Raw genomic sequence first — 23,110 nt, forward strand, 5'->3', positions numbered from 1 at the left:
ACTCTGCATTTTTTTTAAAGATTTAGTTTTATCGATTTATTAGAGACAGAGAAGGAAAGAGAAAGGGCTCACCAGGGTCTCCAGCTACTGCAAACAAATTCCAGACACATGTGTCACCATATGCATCTGGCTTATGTGGGACCTGGAGAATTGAACCTGGGTCCTTAAGCTGCACAGGCATCCTCCTTAACCGTTAAGCCATCTCTCCAGCCCCATTTTTTCTTTTCTTTTTTAATGAAGCCATAGAAATTCCTGTGTAGTAAACTATTAATGGAGACACATCAAGCCCCACATTGGATATATGGTACAATGCAAAGAATGAAATTGGACACAAGGAACATGGATATGAAGCAGCACTTAGGTACCAGTCAAAAGAAATCTCAATATTTGGCCACACCAAATTCTTGAAGAAAATAAAAATGAATGTATTAACAGGCTGGGCTAGAGTAGAATGGATAACTGGTTTCAGAAATGGCCAAATTCTCATGTATTGCCTCTTCCCCTTTATTAGGAAACTACCTGAGGGAATGCATCACAAGAGTGCACCTAACAAAGACATGAGCCACAGGAAATGAGGAACAGGAAATTCAACACAAGGGAGAGGTGAACCATTCCCAAGACAAGGATAATGGAGATTTCTGGACAGCTGACCCCAGCCACAGAAGGCAAACAGTCCAGATGGGACAAGGTTCACTGTCCCAAGAGCTACTTGTCATGACAAATTAAACGAACAGAATCATTGCTAACTGTGAATGTACACTGAAGATAGTCATATAACGGCAAAGTCAATTATCAACTCAAGGAAATAAAAATGTAGGCTAGAGTCAGAATAATATATAACTCAGTTGTGAATAGTCTTGGTATAATCACTGAATTACATACAATATGTTTGGAGATGAAGGGCGCATAAAAGAAGTATGTGCAATGTTGGGAAGAAGAAACCTTTCTATTTGGAATCAGAATCAATGGCTAAAATTGAGAAATCAAGTCAAAGCAATGTAAGCATGTTATTTACAGTAATGAAAAAGCTATCAACTAAGAGTGGAAGACGCTTGCTTGTCAGGAAGACAGGAGGAAATGACATCAATGAAGTGGTCTTTTTCATTTAGGAAAAAACAAATTTCATAGATCTATTTTACTTTTCAAACCATGTACATATGTATCCATTAAAAATAACAGAAAAACATGAGCATGGCGTGGTGGCACACGCCTTTAATCCCAGCACCCGGGAGGCAGAGGTAGGATGATTGCCATGAGTTCAAGGCCACCCTGAGACTATATAGTGAATTCCAGGTCAGCCTGGGCTAGAGTGACACTCTACCTCAAAAACCAAACAAAAAAAAAAAAAAAAAAAACAGAAAAATGAAAGAATCTAAAAGACACAAAATGTAGCACACTGTTAGGACCATAAAAATTCCATAGTTGTTATTATTTTATTATAATGACAAGACAGATGACATTTCACATCACTCATGCAGATAACATTTCATCTACTACAAAGGTACTTTAATTATGTAGACCTGAAATAATTGAGCATGCTTAATAAAAAAATTATAAAACATACTTTTTTAAACTAGGTATCTAATTTTATATAATTTACACACAATTTTAATGTTAGTAATAGAAACTGACATTATTTCACTTCTTGATATTTAACAGTAGTAAGACAGTAATAAGACTAATTGCCCAGAACATGCACTACAACCAAATAACAGATTCTGTCATCAATATGATGGTCTCAGCATTGTAATATATTATGTTCACACTTTAAATTAAGTCTTATTTACTAAAATAAAAAGATTAACATGAAGAGGTCCGTAAAAAGGAATGCAAATAACCAATAACACTGACAATCTACCTCATTTTTAGTGAAAGAAATAAAAATTTAAAATATAACATTACTTTTTAGTTATACAGGCAAAGATTAAATACAAAGAGGGAAACAAACAAGCAAAATGCCTCAAAAAAAACCAAAACCGAGTTGGTATCCACAGCTGACCAGAGTATACAAGAGGCAGTGGTCTCACATATACTATTAAATAAGGAGTAAACTGCACAGACTTTTTCAAGATGTATGGTATACTTATAAAATGGTATAATGTACCAAAGGCTAAGTAACAATTTAAGAGCCCTTTGAACCAGTCATTTCACTCTGAAAACTCTCCTGAAGACATAACTAAGCATGTAGCACAGAATGTCAAAGAGCTTTTATTACTGCTTACAGTAACAAAACACAGTAAAAAATTCTAACAGAGGAAAATGTGCACATATGGTCCATCTTTAAACTATGCAAGGCAGTAAGCATCACCTCAATGCCACTTTCTTGCCTTCAGTCGTTCTGTTCCCATACAGACTACTTCTAACAGTGGTAAAATGTCACCAGCATGGGCCTTCTCTGTGACCAATGTGAGTAGATGGAAAATGAGGAGAAATCTTCATTCATAGATGTCATAAGTTGATGGCAATGTAAACCTAGAAGTCACAGCAGCACTTCCTGTGGTTGAGAAGGGGATGAGACTAAGGCAAAAGAGAAAACAAAAATGTGTCCTAAAGATGATTTCAGGACCTGTGTTCTGGGGTAATTAAGCCACTCATATTTGGATATTGTTAGTGCTGCTCAAAAGCATCTTGACTGATGTTAGTCACATGAGAGCACTTTAGAACCACTAGAAGTTTATGCAACAGAGGTATCATGAACAGTAGATGTACAGTTTAAAAATACAAAATAGTATGTTCCCATTAAAAAGTGTTTATATGGATTCATTTGCAAGAAAAAGGTCTGGAAAGATACTGGAAGTTTTAAGAGTAGTTATCTGAGAGATAGGATTTAAATGTTTCCTTTAAGCATATTTCACTTCTTTTTATACAATGCATATTATCACCTAAGATTCTGTAATCTTTTCTATCGCCAAATTACAATTTTAGACAAGAAGAAGTAAAAGTCTTTTTAAATGGATGATACTGAACTGGAAATCTGTTTTTTAAGAAGCACTGGGGTCTTTAAAAAAATGTTTAATTAAACAAAATTTGATACTATCAGGCATTTATTTTTCAGTGATTATGGAAGATTACAGTTTCCCCTTCCCTTTTTTTCTTAGGGAATCATATCATGACTTTGTACCATTTCGTATTGGTATTTCTTCTGTGAAGCAAAAACAGTCCCAAAAGGAAGGATCTTCAGGAGTCATGGGCACAGCAGAAGCTATTAAATCATTAAAGTTAAGAATCTTAAACTGCCTCTGGGTTGGTTTAGAATCATCTTGAGATGAAACCTAGAGTAGAAATAAAAAGGACATTTCTTCATTATTATACTACACATATGATCAATTTTACAATTGTAAAGGTAAAACCAAGTTACAATTCAGTAGTATTAAATTAAATATAGAAAAAATTACTACAATATTGTCTTTAGTCCTTATAGTAATATTGCCTATATGGTTATTTCTTTTATAGAACAATAAACTGTGGTATATATTCAAAATAGATTTAATAAGCCCTATATACCGGAAGTTCAATTTAGTAGATATAGATTAAAAATATCCTCAAACTGGTAATTTTAGCAAGAAGAGGTGAGCCAGACAAATTTTTGTAGAACACTTTTCTGGTATGTGGGTCTGCTATGACAGATCTACCATAACTATACAGAGGTGACATTCCTTTAGAAAATTGAGCACTGCTATGATACTACAAAGGGATATACAGGTAAACATTCCAAAAACTGGGGGAAAAAAAGTACCAACAAAAATATTTCATAAAATCAAAAACATTTTTAGTTCTAAGCATTTTAGATGAGAGCTAATTAGTTTGCGTGAAACAACAGCTAACTTTACACAGTACATTAACAAAGTCCAGGGTTTATCTTATATGATAGCTAAGCTGTGCTATAAAGATGGTTGTTATCTAAACTTTGTAAATGGGGAAGATCAAACTTTTGCACAAAGTCTCCACACAGGCTACCTGACAGATCTCAACCAAGAACCTAGTCTGCCCACTATACCACTGTTGCCCAATTAGACTATCCATGTAGACATGCAGAGAAGGACTCAAGGGACAAACAGCCGAAAACTATGGGACTTACACAGTATTTAGTATGCTCACAGGCACCTTAAAATCTACAAGAATGTATAGAAACATGTGGTGTTTTTATAAGGTTGAGACTTGAGAATATTAAGAAGGATAATCTGCATTAGAACAGCTCTCAATAAGAGAGATCAATTTTAACATACATAAAGGAAAATAAATTTTAGCACTTTATGAAAAGCATGGCTTGTAGGCAGAACTATTTTTCTAGGTGGAATGTTAAGTGTGTGTATGTGCATGTATGTATCATACCACCTTAACTTGTTTATTATATTATCCATATTTCTTAAACAAATTACTCCCACAGAACTACAATTACAATTAGCTTGAGAGTTTCTGACATATAAGTTTTTCTCCCAACACTTACTACATAATAGCATAAGAAATATACAAAGATTGTGATTTGAAAAAATGAATTGGTATCTATGTAATTTCATAGTATGATACAAGGCCTCTCACATGCTTAACAATGTAACCCTGGGAATAATTTAGAATATTACTTTTAAAGGAGTTTCAATTTGTAGGGAATTCCACCCAGTAATTACCAAGCTTCAACTTGGTATCCTATATATTTAACAAAGCCTCAATTCACCAGGAAATAAATTCTGGTTAATGTCACCAAGACAGTTATTATCCTGAATTTCTACAGTTTGTCTTTGTAACACTTAGTGGTCTTTGAACATGAAACAAGTCATATAATCATTTGAAGTTTTTTGTGCAACCACAGGTGATCTTAAAGATGTGACAATAAAAAACACTTCTAAAACGATAATCTCACAAAGCAAACAAAAACCCACCATAACCCCTATCTTCATACAAGTTAAATTACTGTTTTCATCAATGAAGGAAAAACTTAAACGTTGATTCATTCATGCTTTTTACAAAAACAAAAATAGCATAAAATCCTACATTTTGATGTCTAGATCCATCAGGTTTTCTAAGAGCTACTGCAACAAAATGATGCTCATCTATTTTGCTTTCCTAAAAAAGAAAAATAAGCATGGACTTACTTTTAATATTTACACACTGATTGCTTATATTTTATAATGTTTCATTTAATTAATTCATTCATTCATTCATTTATACATACATACATACATACATACATACATACATACATACATAATATCCATCCTTCTAGGAGTAAGGTAATGGGAAATCAGGACCAAGCATTCATGTAGGTGTTATATATCCTGTGAGTCTATCAATTTTGACAGTAACAATTTAAATACAAAGCCAGCCTCCCTTTTATTAATACAATGTTGCTTACTTTGAGATTGAAAATCCTGTTGTAATGCTGGTTTGTAAGCATTCAGTTAAGTATACACTATAACTCATGGCCTTCTTAAAACATTTTTCACTCATGCCTGCTTCTAGTCTGAGAAATTTTCACACAAACACAGGTATAGATAAAATAGGCATAAGAATCAAACATTAAATAATAACATATCATTTTAAAGCAGTTCTTTGGTATACATACAATTTTATCATTTACCAAAGCAACTTTGCATATAGTAATGATATGAATATGCTAGTTAGACTGAATTGTTGTTGTTTATTTTTATGTATTTATTTGAGAATGACAGAGAGAGAAAGAGGCAAAGAGAGAGAAAGAGGCAGAGAGAGAGAGAGAGAGAGAGAGAAAGGGAGAAAATAGGCATGCCAGTGCCTCCAGCCACTGCAAATGAACTCCAGACGTGTGCACCCCCTTGTGCATCTGGTTAACATGGGTCCTGGGGAACGGAGCCTTGAACCAGGGTACTTAGGCTTCACAGGCAAGAACTTAACCACTAAGTCATCTCTCCAGCCTGAATCTTCGTCTTTTTTTGATTGTTAAATATTTAGAAATCTTTTACTGCTAACAAATTTTTTATGAACCCTACGTTAAGTTATATAACCCCATATGAGGTCACAACACACAATTTAAGAGTTGTACTATAACTTATAGAATCATGGTAGAAATGTATAAATATGACTTAAGTCATTTGATTTTCTTTTTTCCCCTGTGTATGAGGTGAAGTGGGAGGGTCTCAAAATGTAATGTACACTGAGGCAATCACCAGAGAAAACTGTGAGCAATTAACAATGACTTTAACACCTAGTTAAACTATCTCATGAACTTCTACTAAATTTAAAACTGAAGTTTAATTTTCAAGACTTTTTCACATTTTTAAGCATTTCCTTAATTTTTAATTCATTATTCTAAAAATTACTATGAATAACAAAATTTACCTAAAATTTCCAAAATGAGAAGGAACACTTTTTTTTTTCTTTCAGGGGATCAGGAGATAACATTAAATTAAAAAGTTAATATGCTTTAGTAAAATAGCATATCATTTCTTCAGGAAACATACAATTTCTATTAACGAAAAATCTAATTTTATGGAATATGTTATTCTAATTTTACTATTTTTCCCAAAGGTAAAGTATTGAAAATTGTAGTATCATATGTGTTAACATTTTTGTCAGATAAAACCTTTCTTTTCAAAACAAAAGAACTCCTTTCTCTATTGAAATTTTGCTACTAACTTTCTAAATAGAAACTAGTAAGAATTAGTTTATAAAAATATTAGACTCCTACTGGAATTATTTTATTCTTTTGCAGGTATGAGGTATATCATTCAAAGTGACTGGAAAATCCTTTGGATTTTCTGCAATTAACAATGGTTCTGTATATCCAAGCTGGTGTCTTAGATTTCTAAGGGTTACCTAATTTAAATGCTAAAGAAGATACTACACCTCCATTTAGGGAATAAGAAAGCTACAAAAAAAAATCATATAAATATGGAGCTTTTGAGGTAAAATTTGGCGTGTCACTTTAAGAAAAGACAGCTGTAAAGTACAAAGTCTTACAGAAGGCACTGAGTTTAACTTGAATTATATAGAAGCATAAACTGAGAGAAAACATTCAAGGACTAGCCTGTGGTGATCTGGTTACTTTCTTGATACATATGGGGAAATCATGGATGAATAAGGCCACTGAAGCATAACTGCATTGTTGGTTAAAACACACGATACAGGCATAAAATTTACCCTGGAAGTATCCCTACAGATGTTTTCAAAAAACCCTCTGTCCTTGGATCTCTTGATACTCTTAGAATTTTACTTCTTACCATTTTGGTCATTATTTCCCAGTCTCCTCTACACTCCACCTTTAAATATATCCGTGGACATTGAAGGTTCTGTCCCAGGTCCTTGTCTCTTCTAACATAGGTAATCTCACATCTTCATTTCAAATACCTTGGGGTTTCTAGGATGTATCAATGATTGCAATATTTTTCTCTAGTCCAGCCCTTCATTCTATTCCACAACTTGGCATCTTCACTTGGGTGTTTCAATGATGTCTCAAACTTAGCAGTCTATTTGTTTAGTTGTATTCTGTATCTCAACATATGGTCCTACAAATCCAAGATATCTTGGACACCTCACTTCCTTAATCTCCCCATACTATCACCAACAGAGTTTGGCTATCTTAAAATATGTATTTGACTTTTAATCTTTAGACCTGTTAAATTCTCTTGAGAAAAACAGAGCACATCTTGTGCTGTATCTACTCACTGCTTGCTAACTCTGAGAACCTGAGGTCTGTACATCATTCAAATGAACATAGTGGGATCAACCATAATGTATCTAATGTAGCCTAATTGTAACACTTTGGACACCTAACAGGAGCAACAGCAATCACTGACCACAGTGACCTGTCCAGACATAAACATTCAGCCCAAACCAGGCCAGGGAGTCCTGCCTCCTGGGTTTGAGTCATGGAATAGAAAAGTGGTTACTTCTTTCATTTGTTAAACTACAAACTATCATATGCAGAAGTAGCAGGCAGCTGTGTTTTCTCTAGAAAGCTGACATGTAAACTGAGAAACAAAGACTAGGGACAACTGAAGCCAAGGCATAAAAGAAGGCGCCATAAACAATTGAAAAAGAAGCTGAGTCCATCCGGTCTTCATTCTGGTTATTCTAAAGCCCAAATATTAGATCACTCTAAGTAGCCTGTTCCTCTTAAGTAGCCTGTTCCTCTCATTAGCAAAAATAAAACAAAAATCTACAAAGAAGCTGGAAGCCTTTAACCTTATATGATCTAGCAGCCTTAGTCAAATTCTCTTTCAAATCCCATCATGGTCCAGCCAAGGCACTATCTCTGGATGCTCATATCAACAAAAACATGTCAGGACCTGTTCCTTACCCACTCTGCTTAATACAACAGGGTATTACTCAAGTACCAATTTAAATGTTGTATGCTCTTAAAATATCCCTAATTCACTTTCAGAGAATCAGTATGGGATTCCAATTATGTCTACTTTCGAATTAACAGCCCCAAAAATCTACATTTCTGTGTACATACAGTAAATCTTAGCTATGATAATTCTGATCAATTTCTTACCTCAAATGCCCATTCTTTTTCTTCCTCCCCATCCAGGAACAAACGTGTTTCTTTATAAACCTGGCCTATATCCAAGTTTAATGGAGAAATATCAAATTCAAGTCGCTGTAATTCAAACCCCAATCCAACACCAATGGCTTTTATGAAGCTTTCTTTCAGTGCCTAAGAGATAGACAGACATTTTGCTCTTAAAGAGAACTCAGTACATAAAATCGTTCATAAAATTTACAGATAAAATACATTTGGATTTCTAACTATGCATGTTATGACTATAAGCTTTTGATCGGACTACATGTTATAGTTGCTTGAAAACAAACTATCCATGTGACCTTAAGGTAAATACTTTATCAAGAAACCTTCATTTTCTCAACTATGAACTGCAAAAACAATATAACACAATCCTTAGTGGAGCATCTATGAAAATTAAGAACTTATAAAGCGCCCACACTGATATTTCAAGCATTTAAGTTTGTCATAAATATTGTTAAATTAAATAAAGTTAATGTGAGATTAAAACAGACCACACTGGTGATAAAATCTTAATTTAGCTTTAAGTAATTAAATCATTCATTAAATATAGATATTTTCTAAAAACAAATGCCATTATTATGTAATGTTGTATACATAAAAATTCCCAAGCAATTGCCCATTTACTTTAAGTATTGTATGGAACTACCAAGTAATCAAAGGGCTTTTATCTTTAGTGGAGAATATGGAATCATTACAGGCTTTTGTTTTAAAACAATTCACAAATTATACCCAATGTCTGTAAAACATATCCAGTTGAGTCCATTCATTATTAAAGCTTCTGATTGTTTCCCACTCCTTGTTGGTAAATTTTCTTTTCATAATGTGAAAAAATTCAGAAATTGAACCTCGACCTGTCAAATGAGAGAATACAGAATTAAAACTAGAATATTTCATATAAAAAAGAATGGGAGGGAAACATGTAAAAGTACTGAAGGTTGAATATGATCAAAATGCATTATGTACATGTATGAAAAAAAAGTTTAAACTAAGAAAGAAAAAAGTAATTTAATATAAAAACTATTGAATAAAGCACAAAAAGCAAAGCTGCAGGCCAATCCATTCAGAAACATTAATCCTTAAACAGGGTTAGGATGTACCTCACTGAAAGAATGTTTGCCTAGCATGCATAAGACCATGAGTTCAATTCCCAGTACTGAAAAGAATAAACACAAACAATAAAAGATATAATTATAACAGAGCATTACCAAATCAAAGAAAGTTGGGAATGAAGAGAATAACAGGGCATGAGAAACATGAGTTAGCCTACAAAAAGTATATTTTAACAGGAACTGGTGAGATTGTGCACTTAACAAGCAAACACGATAGTTCTGTCAAAATATATACAAAAAACTGTAGTAAAACTTTGTGGCCAACTATCACAATTTTTAAATACTTCTCAGAAATTCACAACCAACACTAAGGCAGAACAATACTGTTTTAGGGCTTAAATGTTTAGCTTGTTATATTAGTGAAGAAAAAAAAAGAAAACCATTTCTTTTATAATCATTTGTTGGTCACTGAAAGAAAGCTGAACAATATCTATGAACATTGTTTATTCTAAGTTATTTCTATGACTGGAAAATCAATAAATATTTATTTTCTTCAAAATATATATATATATATTTTTCAGTTTTTCAATAGTAGGGTCTCACTCTAGCCCAGCCTAACCTGGAATTCACTATGTAGATTCAGGCTGGCCTTGAATTCGGCGTTCATCTTACCTCTGCCTCCCAAATGCTGGGTTTAAAAACGTGCCACCACGCCCAGCAAAATAATTGTTTTTGCAAACTGTTTTATACCATTATTTCTTCCAATAAAAGTAGATTTTAATTTATTTTGTAGACGATACTGTTAAATAAAAATCTGAAGCAAAAGATAACAATATACTCTATAGAATTCTAAAGGCAAATGACAAAATATACAATTCAAAAGATTTGTCTTGGAGAACCTTTTAAAGGCAAGATACAAATTAAAATGCATGGTAAATTTCTAGTTTCAAAATACTAGAATTCAAGTTTGTCTCCCTTTACAATTAAGCAGTTACTTCCTAAGATTACTATTTCTTCTACAAATTGCATTCTGAACCAATAATTATAAATAAATACACTGTAGTTCTTGGTACCCTACATTTACAACCTAGTAAGTTTATTAGAGAGCCTGAGTCAGGATAAATGAATATTGCTTATGGCTGAATAAATAAATGTTAGCTAGTATCTGGTAAGTTACTTCCTAAATGTCCATTTTCTGGAAATCTGGTTCATGACATTATTTTCTCAAAAACCTTCTGTACCTTAATCCCTGTACAGATTCTGTTAACACTATTTATTTACTTTCTCATTTCCAAAGTAACCAACTACCAAATTTGGTACTCCCAAATAGCTGACTGCACCTCAAAATGATGGTTGCTACCACAACTCTCTATAGGCAAGTGTGCATGGAGCAAAGATGTTAAGTCCTCTTGTATCATTGGCATGTGATCCTAACTCATTCCAGAGTTCAGCAAACAGAATTCCATTATAACCATGTATTAAGACACTCAAATGACAGAGGCAAGAACATTATGACCAAAGCAAACTACCTACACAGACCTTATAATTTCCCGTATAATACCAAATACTTTTTCCACAATAACTCAGGGGTACAGGTATTACGTCAGTTCTCTCACAAAGCTATTTGTTATGATTCCTCCACTTCAAGTCAAAAAAGTCTTCCAAATAGTTTAAGAATTAGTCTTTGCTTCTCTTTATTCTCTATAATGAATCCTCTGCTACCAATAAGTATTTCTTATGATCCCAGAATGGTATGTAAAATGGTACACTTTTGATCAAGAGAAAGATTCTCATTCATTTTTAAGTGCTGCAATATTAATTGTGGTCTTAGGAGTCCTGTAATAAGGCAGCGTTATCTTTGGGGCATGAATGGGTCCCTTCCATAACCTGGAGCTTATTGTTGAACACTACCAAGAACTACATCTCCTTAATAAAAACTGCTTTGCTCACTGCATCACTAGCAAATGATGGCTGGATAACCAAGATTCTGAAGAACACCTTACACAAAGTTTCCAAAGTGACTCAAGAAACTTTGATTTAAGCACACAAATGTTGGACTGTTTAGCTGAATGGATTCTTGCATAAAGAGCTTAACTTGGATTTGGAAGGCATAATACACCATTTTGCATGGAATTGCAGTTTCAAGGAAAAATTTAAGGATGCTCATAAAAACTGATAAACATCAAAGCCAAGCTAGAAGGCAATCATACACCCACTTAATGCATCTAAAAGGGCTGAAATATAAGTACATTTTCACACACAACTGAAAGCACAAAGAGAAGGCAAGCCTAAATCCTCAGCTGCAGCACAACAGCACCACACTGTGGCACTATGAGAGAAATACATACTCAGCAAATACTCTAGCAGTTTACTCAGGAAATTATGAAAAACTATTAGAAAATAGAAGTAGAGGGCTGGAGAGATGGCTTAGCGGTTAAGGCATTTGCCTGCGAAAACTAAGGACCCCGATTCAATTCCCCAGGACCCATGTAATACAGATACACAAGAGGATACATGCATCTGGAGTTTGTTTTGGCTGGAGGCCCATGTGTACCCATTCTACCCATTCTCTCTCTCTTTCACACACACACACACACACACACACACTCACTCACTGTCTACCTCTTTCTCTCTCAAATAAATAAATAAATAAATTAAATATTTAAAACAAAACAAACAAAAAAACAAAGAAAATAGAAGTAAAAAAAAATGTAGGGCTAGAGAGATGGCCTAGCATGTAAGGCGCTTGCCTGTGAAGCCTAAGGACCTAGGTTCGATTCTCCAGGTCCCACATTAGCCAGATACACATGGTGGCACATGTGTCTGGAGTTCATTTGCAGTGGCTAGAGGCCCTGGCACACACATTCTCTCTCTGTGTCTCTAATAAATAATTAAAAATAAATTCAATTTGTCCATCAAACCATTGGCACAATTACCAGACATGTAAGTTTGCAAATTCCTAATAATACTATAGGACTACTATTTAATATCCTATTGTACATGAAGAACTTAGTAAGTACGTACATACGTACGTACGTATATGTATGTATGTATGTGTGTGTGTGTGTGTGTGTATATATATATGTATATATATATATATATACATATATATATATATATATATATATACACACACACACACACACACACACACACACACACACACACTCATAAAAAAGATAAAGGACTAGCAAACATATGGAACCACAGGTTAAGTTTAGAAAATCTGATCCTACTTCTTAAAGTTAAGTCATTAATGAAGGATTTTGGATAATGTTCTTCAATGACAAAATAATCAAGATCATAAGGCGATGAAAAAGTTTGTTTTAAACACAGTAATAATCTACACAAAATTATCCACAGCTAATATTCTTAGTAACTACTGTAGACCTATGGGGGGGGGGGTTCCTAGTATTACCAGAACTTTCAAGATCATCTCCATCATTCTAAACCAAGGTCTGTCTCTCTTTCTCTGTCTCTTGAATATGTGTGTGTGTGTGTGTGTGTGTGTGTAAAGTATAATTCGAAATCTCTAGTTTCCAATGAATTTTTAAAAATTATTTATTTTATTTGAGAGAGAAAGAAAGAGGGAAGGAGGAAGGGAGGGAGAGAAAGAATGGGTGTCCCAGGGCCTTCAGGCACTGAAAATGAAGTCCCTAAGCATGCACCACCTTGTGCATCTGGATTACATGGGTCCTAGGGAATCGAATCTGGGTCCTCTGACATTGCTGGCTAGTGCCTTAACTGCTAAGCAATCCTTTCAGCCCCAGTGAAATATTTTTTTTTAATACATTTCACCTATCATCTTCTATGTCTAACCCATTTAATCTACACAATTTCTACAATACTGGTTTATTTTTACAACTTCATAAATGGAGTTTATGTTCACTGCTGAATATCTGAGGTAAGGGAGGTTAAATGTTTTATAGGGGAAGGTAGCACTTCTTGCCTGAACTTCATAATAAGGAAGGCTGATGTTCTCCCACAATTAAGTAGTAATTTTTGCCCTGATCTTGCCTTATTTTATGATCATAAACCCATTCCTTCTTTAAACTTAAATCCCAAACATCTTTAGTAATGATAAAAATTGTAAGACAAAGAATAAACCCAGCTAGGAAAACAACATCCAACCAAGCATTGGCAACTGTATGTTAGGAATGTCCAAAAAACCATTAGGAAATTAGCAGCCATGCTTAGGCAACAACGAAAATGGCTCCCCGAGTTCCCACACGATGCTCACTTACTGACACAAGATGTGTATACAGGAACTGACTCCTTCAATATTCTAATGATGTTCCCAAAAAAGCTAACAACAAAGTATAATTCATCCCCTCTTCCTATTCAAAGTTTTACCTTCCATCCTTCATTAAGCCTCAAGAACCCCATTTCTTCACTTGTTCTTGTTAGTACAATAACTTGTGATGGGGGAAGAGGAGGGTGGATGTGATGTGGTGCAAGTATAAGTCAGAAGACAGCTTTCAGGTTGGCCCTCATTCCACCTCATATATGTCAGGGTTTCTTTTTTTCTGCCTTTCGTTGCTGTGCTTGCCCAGAACTGCCAGGAAATTAAATTCTCCATTTTCCATATCCCTGACAGTGCTGGGATTACAGAAACCCACCACAGCTTCCAGCTTTTCTAGATGGAGTCTGAGGATCAAGCCTGAGTACTCAGGCATGAGTGGCCTCTCTAGTCCAAGCACAGAAACTCTTATTAATCTCTAATGAAGTAAATCGGTTTATGTCCCACATTCACAAAGAAATACTAGATCCATTCACATTTTGGAATTAATGGGTGACATGGTAATGATACTAAAATCAAGTAGGAGTATTTCCTAAGTTCCACTGGACATGGTAATAATTCTCTGCAATGAAACATTCCAATGGAAAGGGAAAGGCTTAATTAAGTACTGTGATAAATCAAATAAGATCAATCCAAATTATTGGGTAAGAAAGGCTTAATAAAGCCTTAGCAGGAACTGCTATCTTCAATTTTTGCTCAACTATCTTCACATCATTAAAAGCTTTAGTTAGCAATGATTTATTTATCCAATATCGACCATAAGTCAACAAAGAACGTCAAGTCACGTGGCACTCAAATCTGTGTCTTCAGAGGCATTATTTCCAGGCGGACATCAGCCTGAAAAGCCGACCGTCACGGCAGTTGTGCTACCTGTCTTCTATGGGTTCACAGCATCTCCACCGACTTCTGGTTTTAGGAAAAGCTTAACTGAGATATCTCAGAGCTACAAAAACATGTGCACAACCCCCCTCCATGTTCACTCTAAATTCTCTACAGCAGTAGCTCATTTAAAACAAGCCTTCTATGACTGATGAAGCTATAGTTTAAATTCAGTTGGTTATCTTCAAAGTTCACATTAAAATTTAATTGTAGGGCTAGAGAGATGGCTCAGCAATTAAGATGCTTGCCTGCAAAACCTAACAGCCTGGGTTCAATTCCCCAGTGCCACATCCACTAAGTGGCTCATGAATCAGGAGTTTGTTTACCACAGCTGGAGGTCCTGGAGTGCCCATATTGTCATTCTCTCTCTCTTCTCTCTGCATGCAAATAAATAAGTAAATAAATAATTCAAATGCCAATATTGAGAGATCATGGTCCTCATGACTGAATTAATCATTAATCCAGGATTTCCCAGCATAAAGAACAATGAACCACAGAGAATTTTGTGGAAGAGGAGAGGCACAAAGATTTTAAGAACCACAGGTTGGGATGTCATGCTTAGAGGCACTGCCTTCTCCCAATAACTGACTGCAGCTGCCACATGCATAACCTACAACCCATGGGGAATATCAGCAACCCCACTGAGGAGGACACCCTGCGGAATAGGTGCAGGGAGGAAGGAAAGGATGGTACCAACACATGATGTATCCATACAAGGTATGTTCTTAACTAAAAAATACACAAATAAATAAATAGAACTGGGGAAATAGCTTAGCAGTTACAGCATTTGCCTCTGAAGCCTAAGGACCTGGTTTTGATTCCCCAGGATGCATGTAAGCCAGATGCGTCTGCAGTTCCTATGCAATGGCTAGAGGCCCTGGTGTGTCCATTCTCTCTATCTGACACTTTCTCTTATCTGTCTCTTTCTCTTTCATAAATAAATAATTAAAATTTAAAAAAAAAAGAAAGAACAACGAGCCAAAATAAGCCTCTTTCTTTGTTACCTAATTTCAGGTTTACTTATGGACATGTTCACATTCACCAAAATGTAGATAATAATTACATGCTAAAAAATACTGTTTGCTTATTCATGCAGTCCAAGTCAAGAACTATTATAAAATCAAGAGAATAGAGTTGTGATGCCAAAATTTTCTTTTTTTCTGTTTTCTTTTTTTAAGTTTTTATTTATTTATTAGAGACAAAGAGGGAGGGAGAGAAAGAGATTGAGAGAGAAAGGAATGGGCATGCCAGGGCCTCTAGCCACTGAAAACAAAGTCCAGACGCATGTACCACCTGTGCATCTGGTTTACATGGGAACTGGGAATTGAACCTGAGTCCTTATACTTCGCAGGCAACTGCCTTAACTGCTAAGGCATCTCTCCAGCCCTGATGCCAAAGTTTTCAAGTAAGGCAGAACTGTTAAGCAAATGCAAAGTAAAGACAAAGCAAAGCAACATGAGGTTCACCATCATTCTCCAAAGCCTGTATTATAGCAGCAGTGTTTTTCTTTCATTTAACAAATATTTATTGAGTGCTACTATGTGGCAGGACAAGTGTTAAGAGGCATGGTAGCATAGCTATCATGGTTCTTTTGCTCAGGAAATTTAGTTTACATGCACCAATGTAAAGACAACCAATTACCCTGATGCATAATTAAAAAATGAGATATGCTGGGTGTTGCAGTTACTTTCGCGTTGCTGGAACAAGCATCCAACAGAAGCAGCTTATGGAAGGAAAGAGTTTATTTCAGGCTTACAGAATCCATGGGAAGTTTATCATAGCAAAAGAAGCTGTCTCACTTCCATAGAAACATAGCAGAGATAACTTCAAACAGTCAGCACCCACGAGCACAAACCAGCCAGAGCTCCAAAGTGGCTCCTAACACACTTAATATGGCTGGACTACAAGATCCACCCTCAGAGACATACCTCTACCAGCTGGGCTTTGCCTATGGGATACTCAAGTTGCAATCTTAACTTTAATCAAAAATACTTGGGAAGCCGGGCATGGTGGCACACGCCTTTAATCCCAGCACTAGGGAGGCAGACGAAGGAGGATCACTGTGAGTTCGAGGCCAACCTGAGACTCCTTAGTGAATTCCAGGTCAGCCTGGCCTACAGTGAGACCCTACCTTGAAAAACCAAAACCAAAACAAAACAAAACCACACCCAACCAAAAACAAACAAATAAATAAATAAACAGGAGATATCATAAAGAAATAAAGGAAATATATTTTATGAGCACCTATGACAAAAGAACCCACCTCAGACTGAAAGTTCACAAAGGGCTTCCCGACAAAGTTGAAGTGAAATCTAACCAGTAAATAAGAGTAATGTCTGGGGCTGGAGGGATGGTTTAGGGGTTAAGGCATTTGCCTACAAAGCCAAAAGACCCAGGTTTGATTCCCCAGGACTCACACACAAGGGGGCATGTGCGTCTGGAGTTCATTTCCAGGGACTGGAGGCCCTGACACACCCATATTCTTTCTCTCTCTCCCTCCCTCCCTCCCTCCCTCCTTCCCTCTCCCTGTCTCTCTCTCTCTCTCTCTCTCTCTCTCTCTCTCTCTCTCTCTGTCAAATAAACAAATAAAAATATAAAACAGAGTAATTTCTGAAGAAATAAGGGAAGGGAGTAAAGTAAATATATACCCTCCAGAATGGTGGAATGAATCACTCAAGCAAAAATTTTGAAGTAAAACAATGTGAAGTTTAGGTATTTGTACTAAGAAATTAGAAAGTTGGGCTGGAGAGATGGCTTAGCGGTTAAGCGCTTGCCTGTGAAGCCTAAGGACCCCAGTTCGAGGCTCGGTTCCCCAGGTCCCACGTTAGCCAGATGCACAAGGGGGCACACACGTCTGGAGTTCGTTTGCAGAGGCTGGAAGCCCTGGCGCGCCCATTCTCTCTCTCCCTCTATCTGTCTTTCTCTCTGTGTCTGTCGCTCTCAAATAAATAAATAAATAAATAATTTTAAAAAAAAAGAAATTAGAAAGTTGTAAGGTTCTTTATCACTAGTTTTCTTCTTAGCCTCTTAACACAAATAATGGTATATCTATCATAGGACAGTTGAGAGAATTCAGAGAATAAGTGTAAAGCACAAGTAAGTATATAGTAAGCACCTACTAGATACCAGTGATGATAACAATCAGTTGTTAAGAGAACTTGAACACAGTATGTATTAAAAGTGCTTGAGTATATTAAACCTAGTAACAGTGGTTAGTAGTAACTTAAATGTTGTAATAATGACCGCTCTTCATTTTTACTTACATAAATGTGCTACAAGATCACAGTGTTATTTAGATAAAGCATGAATGCACTAACTCTAATATACTGTACCACTAAGATTAATCTTTTATACAAACTTACTGATGAACAGCTTAAGAGAAACAAGTTGAAGTATAACTTAAAATTTTCATTTCAGTATGTAACTAGAATGATTGAGATGGGGAGGTAATATGATGGAGAATGGAATTTCAAAGGGGAAAGTGCAGTGGGGGGAGAGTATTACCATGGGATATTTTTTATCATCATGGAAAATGTTAATAAAAATTGTGAAAAGATTTAAAAAAAAAGATTAAAAAAAAAAAACTTAAGGTACATGGCAAAAAAAAAAAAAATAGGTGAGGCCTTCCAAGGCTCAGGATCCATTGAGGAGGAGGTGGCAGAAAGAACATAAGAGCCAAAGGAAGGGTAGGACTCTTTACAACGTGCTCCTCCGGTCACAAAATGGCCTGGATATCCATGACCTCACAGTGCTGGACACTACCTATACAAGACCATCATAAGAGGAGGAAAAGATCATAACATCAAAATATAAGAGAGACTGATTGCAAGGAGGAAGGGATATGATGGAGAATGGAGTTTCAAAGAGGGAAGTGGGGGGAGGGAGGGCATTACCATGGAATATTTTATAATCATGGAAGTTGTTAATAAAATAAATTGAAAAGAAAAAATTTCATTTCACTTTACTTTTAGTCAAAGTATTATATGGATACCCAGTAATGTAAAATCTATTATTTTTATAGATATCTGTCAATATTAAAAAAATTATCTTTTCAGATATATAGAAGACCACACACATCTCCCTCTATAATACATCTTCTAGTCTACAATGACCCAATTGTTAAGAGCAGAGACATCAAGACACTTCACTTCTATGCCACTAATGTGCAACATTACCTGGAAAACTGGTCTTCATGATATCAATGCCAACTTGTAGCTCAGGTTCTGCAGCAAGCACTGCATAGTCCCCTTGATGAGAGATGTTGAAGTTGAAATTGGGATAAGGATTCAATGAGTCCTTGGCAAGAACTGGTTTTCCCTTAGCAGTTCTTTGCAGGCGAATATTATTCCAAGGGATATTCAACTTCTCTGCAACTAATTTTCTCATCATCAGACGACCAGCCTGTTAAGATATATAAAGCATTTGGTATGTATTGATGCCTACTAAATATAAAAGTAAATTCCTTATAGTAAATATACTGTGTGGCTCTAAACTTTCACTTTTAAGGGGTTTTTTGTTTGTTTGTTTTGTTTTGCTTTGTTTTTCGAGGTAGGGTCTCACTCTAGCCCAAGCTGACCTGGAATTCACTCTGTATTCTCAGGGTGGTTTCAAACTCATGGTGATCCTCCAACCTCTGCCTCCGGAGTGCTGGGATTAAAGGTGTGCGCCAACACACCCAGCACTTTTAAATTTTATTGTACAAATGCATTAAACACGTAACTGGGCTAGGAGAGATACCTCAGCTGGGTAAGTGCTTGCTTGCAGGTGTGAAGTGTTAAAAAAAAAAAAAAAAGCTGGGCTTGGTGATATGCTTATAATAGCAATGCTGGGAACACTGGGGACAGGCACATCCCTAGGACTCACTTCCACTCCAAGACAGTGAGGGTCCCTGTCTCTAGAAAAGGGTAGATGTTGCCTGAGGAATCATATCCAAGGCTGTCTTCTGGCCTCCACACAGATGTGCACATACATACACATGCATTTGTATACATACATGAACCTACACACACAAGAATGCATACAATTAAATACTTAAGTAAACAGGCCAAAGTCTTGCTAAGCAATTTCATCCCTTTAATCAGTCAACAATGTTGATGGCAGGACCACCTTCTGGTTTTTTTCTTTATATACATTGTTTATATGTATCATACTACATATATTCTACCTATCAACTTTTAAATTTATGAATGTTAAGGATTATTTCATGTCTGTACATACCAGTCTGGTTTGCATGCTTTTAACTGTAGCCTATTTCATAGTGTTGGTGTATAAAAACCGTATTGACTAATTCTCCTACTAGACATTGTGGGATGGCTTTAGATTTACTGTTCTGCAAAAATTCTGCAGGAGACAGGTTTACTCTATCTGTGCACATACACAAGTATTTCTAGCTCTTACATCTATGCATGTGAGCATTTTAGAGCCCAGTATTATCAAAAATTAAGTAAGGCATCATCTTTCTTGCTCCACTCTCTATTATCTTTGTTAGGAAATTATTTAAAATGCACAAAATACCCCACAAGGGTATATATATTTGTTTCAAGGGTTTTTCTCCCTTGACTCTAGCTAGCAGTGGCATTTAATTTTTTGGTAATCTACACTTTTTATGCATGCATATAATGTATTTTGATCATAATCCCTTCCTGTTCCCTTCTCTTGTCCCATTCCCCCTTCCTCATTCCAATGAACCCCTCTTTCCAACTAGTTTTATTGGCCCTCCTCCACAATGTGATAAAATGTTGATGGGTTCAATATTGTGCAGGTAGAGAGAGTTGCTATGAAGTCATGAACGTAACTGAGACTTCATATCTGGAAGACAACTTTCCAAACCGTTCGACCTCATCTTTTGGACCTCACATTTTTTCCACCTCCTCTAACACAAGTTTCCTGGGCCTTGGGGGGAGGTATACAGATGTCACATTTAGCCCTGAGCACTCCAGTCACTTGTAGTATAAAACAGCACAAAAAATACCAACATACAGTTTAAAAAAAGTATCAACAAGCCCACCTTGAATTAAATACAGGAGTAGTTTGAATAAATAGCTGTCATTAAAGAGATGGTAATGACAGGCTGTTTCAAACTGCACTACACAGTAAATGCGCTTTTGAAATCCAATGTTATTTGTTGGTCGAAAATACGTAACCACAATACATACATACATTAAAAATATGCCAGAGGGTTCACGCCAGGAGGGTCTTCACAGCCCAGTCCACCTTCCCCAAGTGCCACAGCTATCTAGTGAAGAAGGTACGCCCAAGATTGTATGCTCCTCAGTTTCATGGCTGACAGTTGACTGGCCTAAGCCTTACCCAACTTCATGGTGGGGGTGAGGGGCTATAATAAACTAAGTCATATGGTCACTAGTTTCTGGGACCTATCACGTGCACGATGCTCTTGGAGAGTGGTGGGTTAGGTAATAAAACAGGAATTCGTTTATGAACTCAGCAAAGACAAAATTTGATAGTGTTTGAAAATCAAAACGTGCAACCATTCTTTACGAACAAAAAAACGATTACTTCTTAGGCCGTGCCTACAGTCATTGATTTAGTGGGTCTGGACTTTCCATCCCATGGGGGAGGAGCTAACTTTCCCAGGGCTCTGGGCCTTCGGGGTTACAAAGACCGCGGAGCAGGCCAAGCGCACGCTCGGTCCCGCCGGCCACCAGTGGTCAGAGGTACGGGATTGCACGCCAGGAAGGAGGATCTCCACAGCCCAGCCCGCCTCCCCCCAACATCTGCTTCCTCGGCTCCAAAATACCCCAGATGTCAAGTACCATGGCTGCTTTAGCGTCGCGGGCGAACACGAACTGGCCAATGCGCTCCTTCTCCTCGGGCTGGATCGACCGCACCGCCAGCAACCATTCGGCCCGGCTGGGCAGCCAAGTGCCACAGGAAAAGGCCCAGCGTACGCCCTCCATGTGTGGCACCTCGCAAAACCGCTTGGCTGGGAAAACCATACACTAAACTCGGGAACCTCGCTACCACCGGAGGCCTGATGACGCGGACGCGGGTGTGCACACGCCCCTCCGTCGGCGCCTGCGCACGGGTGCGGAGCGTCTAGCTACGTCTGGCAGGCCCCACCCCTTTTCCCGGCGTCCGTTGTGCTCCGGAGCCGCGGTCGCTGTACGCCTCCAGGCCCCGCCCCTGTCCCTGGCGTCCGTGCGTAGGGGGCGGGACTTGACGTATCGGCACGTTGGCCACGGAGAACTCACCGGGCTCCGCCCCAAACTCAAGCGGTCTCCAGGCGAAGAAAGCGGCGGGGCTGGGTCGGGGGAGGTAAGAGGAGAGGAGGGCGGGGAAGGCGGATCCGCTCTGCGGCCGCGCAGGTCGTCTCGTGGGCGTGGCTACGTGAGCCAAGGCGGGACCAAGGAGAACAGTTACGCCACTCACGCTAAGGGAAACGCTAACGGGACAGCCGTGCAGGCCAATCGGAGCCGGAGCTGCGGAGGCCGCGGGACTGGGTGGAGACTTCGAAGACTGCGGTGGCAGGTGGGTGAGCTCCGGGGTCTAGGGGAGGAGTGGGCTGCAAGTGCTGTCAATGTGGGACTCAGGGGCTTGGCTCCTGCGACCCCCGGAGGAGATGGCTTCCGTGGTTTCGGCCGCTGCTGCCGCTCCTGATGTTCGGGCAGGAAAGGTTTCCACGGCTGCGAGGAGGGGATTCCTGGGTGACCCCCCCCCAGCTGATTTTTTCGTCCCCTGAGTTCCCCCCTCCCGGGACACCCTGCAGCCCTCCATCCCCAGAGGCCGCGCAGAGGTGCTGCAGCTGCGCTCCCGCCTGATCCGGGCCAGGTCCTGGGTCCAGGCTAGCGCTGATCCTTCACTGCGGCGCACGGTTCTGCTGCTGAAGCTTGTCCTTGATCTTCTGATAGCAGCAGAACCAAGTCTAATTTCAGGGGACCTTCACATTGACTGTGTCTTGGCTCCATGTTAACAAGTCATACTGATGTACCTTGGTGTCTTTTACGTGAAAGCCCACTTGATCAAAGTATCCTGCGGGCGTTGGTCTCGTTTATGGTAGAGTAGGTGCCATGCTGATTCTGCCGATTCCCTTCTCTCTAGAGCTGCCTGGGAATATCTGCCAAAGGCCAATAGTAGTAATTCATACAAAAGCTTATCTATTATTCCTGCCCTCTTTGGGGTGGATTTTAGTCTGTTCTACACACACATGTCCTGGAAAGGCAATCAATAAACTTCTGACTTGATATGTCAACTTATCTAATATCTACAAAAGTGTGTGTCAGGTGCCCTTTCTGGCCCCGGGCAGAAAGAGCTCACAATATCTCAAGGCACTTGCATTACAGAAATGAAAAGCTACATGTTAAGATGTACAGTACACGAGGAATACTACCCTGATCAGCAGTGATCACAATTCACTTTTCTGTT

General features: G+C 37.8%; 2 protein-coding genes across 3 annotated transcripts in view; one reads left to right on the plus strand and one right to left on the minus strand.

Annotated features, from left to right (window-relative positions):
- Positions 1–1,414: 1,414 nt before the first annotated feature.
- Aasdhppt (aminoadipate-semialdehyde dehydrogenase-phosphopantetheinyl transferase) lies at positions 1,415–21,769 on the minus strand. 2 transcript variants are annotated; one of them, XM_045146341.1, is made up of 7 exons: positions 21,502–21,769; positions 18,904–19,129; positions 9,230–9,351; positions 8,471–8,632; positions 4,990–5,061; positions 3,122–3,272; positions 1,415–2,517 (listed from the first exon to the last, which is right to left on the minus strand). In XM_045146341.1, the coding sequence occupies exons 1-7, from the start codon at positions 21,682–21,684 to the stop codon at positions 2,480–2,482; spliced, it is 954 nt and encodes a 317-aa protein (XP_045002276.1). In that variant the 5' UTR covers positions 21,685–21,769; the 3' UTR covers positions 1,415–2,479. The 2 variants fall into 2 exon arrangements, with proteins under 2 accessions (XP_045002276.1, XP_004653000.1); XM_004652943.3 differs by having other exon boundaries at positions 1,415–3,272; positions 21,502–21,768.
- A 264-nt stretch (positions 21,770–22,033) lies between these two features.
- Kbtbd3 (kelch repeat and BTB domain containing 3) overlaps positions 22,034–23,110 on the plus strand; it is a 30,580-nt gene continuing 29,503 nt past the window's right edge. The window contains exon 1 of the mRNA XM_004652942.2: positions 22,034–22,216. The gene's annotated coding sequence lies outside the window, so the exon portion shown is untranslated. The remainder of the gene's footprint in view (positions 22,217–23,110) is intronic.

This window comes from Jaculus jaculus, chromosome 3 (genome assembly GCF_020740685.1).
Source record: "Jaculus jaculus isolate mJacJac1 chromosome 3, mJacJac1.mat.Y.cur, whole genome shotgun sequence".
In the NCBI taxonomy this organism is placed as follows: Eukaryota; Metazoa; Chordata; class Mammalia; order Rodentia; family Dipodidae; genus Jaculus; species Jaculus jaculus.